General features: G+C 36.0%; 1 protein-coding gene across 1 annotated transcript; it reads right to left on the reverse strand.

The window, feature by feature from the left end:
* Positions 1-732: 732 nt before the first annotated feature.
* LOC107736747 (transmembrane protein 248-like) lies at positions 733-2,142 on the reverse strand. The gene is made up of 4 exons (XM_016548105.1): positions 1,961-2,142; positions 1,651-1,885; positions 983-1,127; positions 733-907 (listed from the first exon to the last, which is right to left on the reverse strand). Exons 1-4 carry the CDS (start codon positions 2,117-2,119, stop codon positions 733-735), a joined length of 714 nt encoding a protein of 237 aa, XP_016403591.1. The 5' UTR covers positions 2,120-2,142.
* Positions 2,143-2,447: the final 305 nt, after the last annotated feature.

Raw genomic sequence — 2,447 nt, forward strand, 5'->3', positions numbered from 1 at the left:
TGGGCTAATTTTCATTTTTGGGTGAACTAACCCTTTAACTGAGCTAAATGATGACACTACTGTCGTCTGAAGAGCTGCTTTCCAGCTGTAATTAAATTAAATGCATAACTGATGAATTTCACACTGTTATTTTCATGTTTATTAAATGTGAAGCTGCTTTGAAGCAATCTTTACACTCTTTAAAATAAAGATTCCAAAGAGGGATGCCATAGAAGAATCATTTTTGGTTCCCCAAAGAACCATTCAGTGAACAGTTCTTAACCATTTTTTTCTTAGTATGAAGAATATTTTAATAATCTTAAAAACCTTTTGAGCAATGAAAAGGTTCTAAACTCCTAAAAAAAAGGTTATTTTCTGGCATCCATGGCTCCATGAAGAACCTCCATGGAACCTTTCTATTCCACAAAAGGTTTAACATTTTAAAATGTTCTTCACACTTTGAAAAAATGGTTCTTTCACTGAAAGGTTCTTTGAGGAACCCAAAATTCTTCTTCTTTAGCAACGCTGTGAAAACCCTCATTTGAAACCTTTCTTTTTTTTTTTTAAGATTGTAAGGATGTTAAAATCTCCTTATGGAACCATTAATTCCAACAAAACACCTTTATTTTTAGGAGTGTATTGCTAAATTGCTATATAAATGTGACTTGACCTCTACAGAAAGATATGTAGAATTTGAATCCCCATCATTCATGGTTTTACACATCCCCTGCCCTTCACAGGTTCATTAATGAACTATTTAGCTAACTGTTGTTCTACCTTAGTGAGCAGGACCGTCAGGTGTGGATCTGGTGTGAACTCCAGACTGAAGCAGTGTGGAGAATTGTGCTTGTATGTTTCTACAGCAACAGCTCTGACAGGTGCGGCGCTCTTGTCTTCGTTCTCTGCGACTGGGCATTCTGGAGGTGACCTGAAATATCAGTGGATCAGCTTGCAGGGTGTTCATTTCACTCAAAAATGGGTTATGTATGTATAAGCTTCTCACGGCGTTTGGGGGAGAACATGGGTCAGGGCAGTGAAATGAAGACAGGTCAGGGGTCGACTGGTCTGCGTCCCAGCAGGAGTTTGATCGTTGGAAATGTCAGTGTGCAGGAGCAGAGATATATTGACGGATGCTTTCGCTGCAGCCCCTGTGACCGGTTATGTTGGCATTAGTAGAAAGCAGTATCAGGACACCAGCCAAAAGTACTTCATTCCTGTTGTTCAATGCATTTTCATTCCCCTCTTGAAATTGAGAGCTTGACCAGAACATATTTCTGAAAGTCTGATATATATTTTATTAAAATACTTTTTAAAATTACAACATATATATATACTTTTAAAAACATTTTTGCCAAAATAAAGCTGAAATAAAATAAATAAAAAGATTAAATAAAAAAAAACTTGCCTTAGCAACTAACTGAAATAAGTTTACGTTGAAGCACTAAAATCATTTAGTACTTAGAAATAAAATAAAATAGAAATATTAGATGAAAAACGTAAACTAAATTAGAAATGCTGTCTTTTCAATTAACTTCAAGCACTAAAATAAATTAAACCTAAATAGTAATATTATAAAAAATATGAGAAAAAAAAACTGAAAATATAAAAACCAAGGCTAATTCAAAATATTAATAAAAACCATAATAATAAATAAGTCTCGTACACACAAACCTTTCATGCCCAGCTGGCTGCCCAACATTGTGGCACTAATGGCAGTATTATCTGGGACGTCCCCTATAAATGCCAAAGGCACCAGTAAGGAAACATGAGCACTCCTCCTGGAAATATTTGTCCTTTCTGAATGCTTCACCATTCGGGGAGAGTCTTCCTCCAGCGGTGCATCTGTGTCATTCAGATGTGTGCAGAACTTAAAACCAGCGACAGACCCCAGAACCCGGTTCCAGTCCTAGAAAACAAGCATATATGAGTGAGTCTATAAATAAATGCAAAATCCAATTATAGCAGTGATCATCATACTCACTACACTTATGTCAGGGTTCCTGATGTCGTGATCCTGAGAGTAAAGTCCAATGCAGACGAAAGTTATGGAGATGATTAGTAGACTGAGGAAGAACACAACTACAGGAGGGTGTCGAGATACCTGAACTCTCAGGTTAGACACAGGCCTCCACTGACCCATAATGCACCAGCAGTGAAGACACCACCTGTGAGGTTTAAACCACGCCAAATATGTAATGCCTATATTCAGAATGGGATACTAGCTAACTACTTAAAAGAATAGCTCATCCAAAAATGGAAATGTTCAGCTAATTTTATAAAATAAAATAAAAAAGTGAAACAATAGGTAGAATTCCATCTTATAGTGCCGAGGGTTTTAAAAAAGCAGTATAAGCTACATTATATTATATGACGTAATATGTTTAGTTAATATCTTGGTGATAATTGTTTTTTTTTCTCCCCCACATTTTTAATATTGTGTAAAAATGGCTTAACTTTTAGCTGTTTGA

Source organism: Sinocyclocheilus rhinocerous, unplaced genomic scaffold (genome assembly GCF_001515625.1).
Source record: "Sinocyclocheilus rhinocerous isolate Xijiao unplaced genomic scaffold, SAMN03320098_v1.1 C36928353, whole genome shotgun sequence".
Lineage (NCBI taxonomy): Eukaryota > Metazoa > Chordata > Actinopteri > Cypriniformes > Cyprinidae > Sinocyclocheilus > Sinocyclocheilus rhinocerous.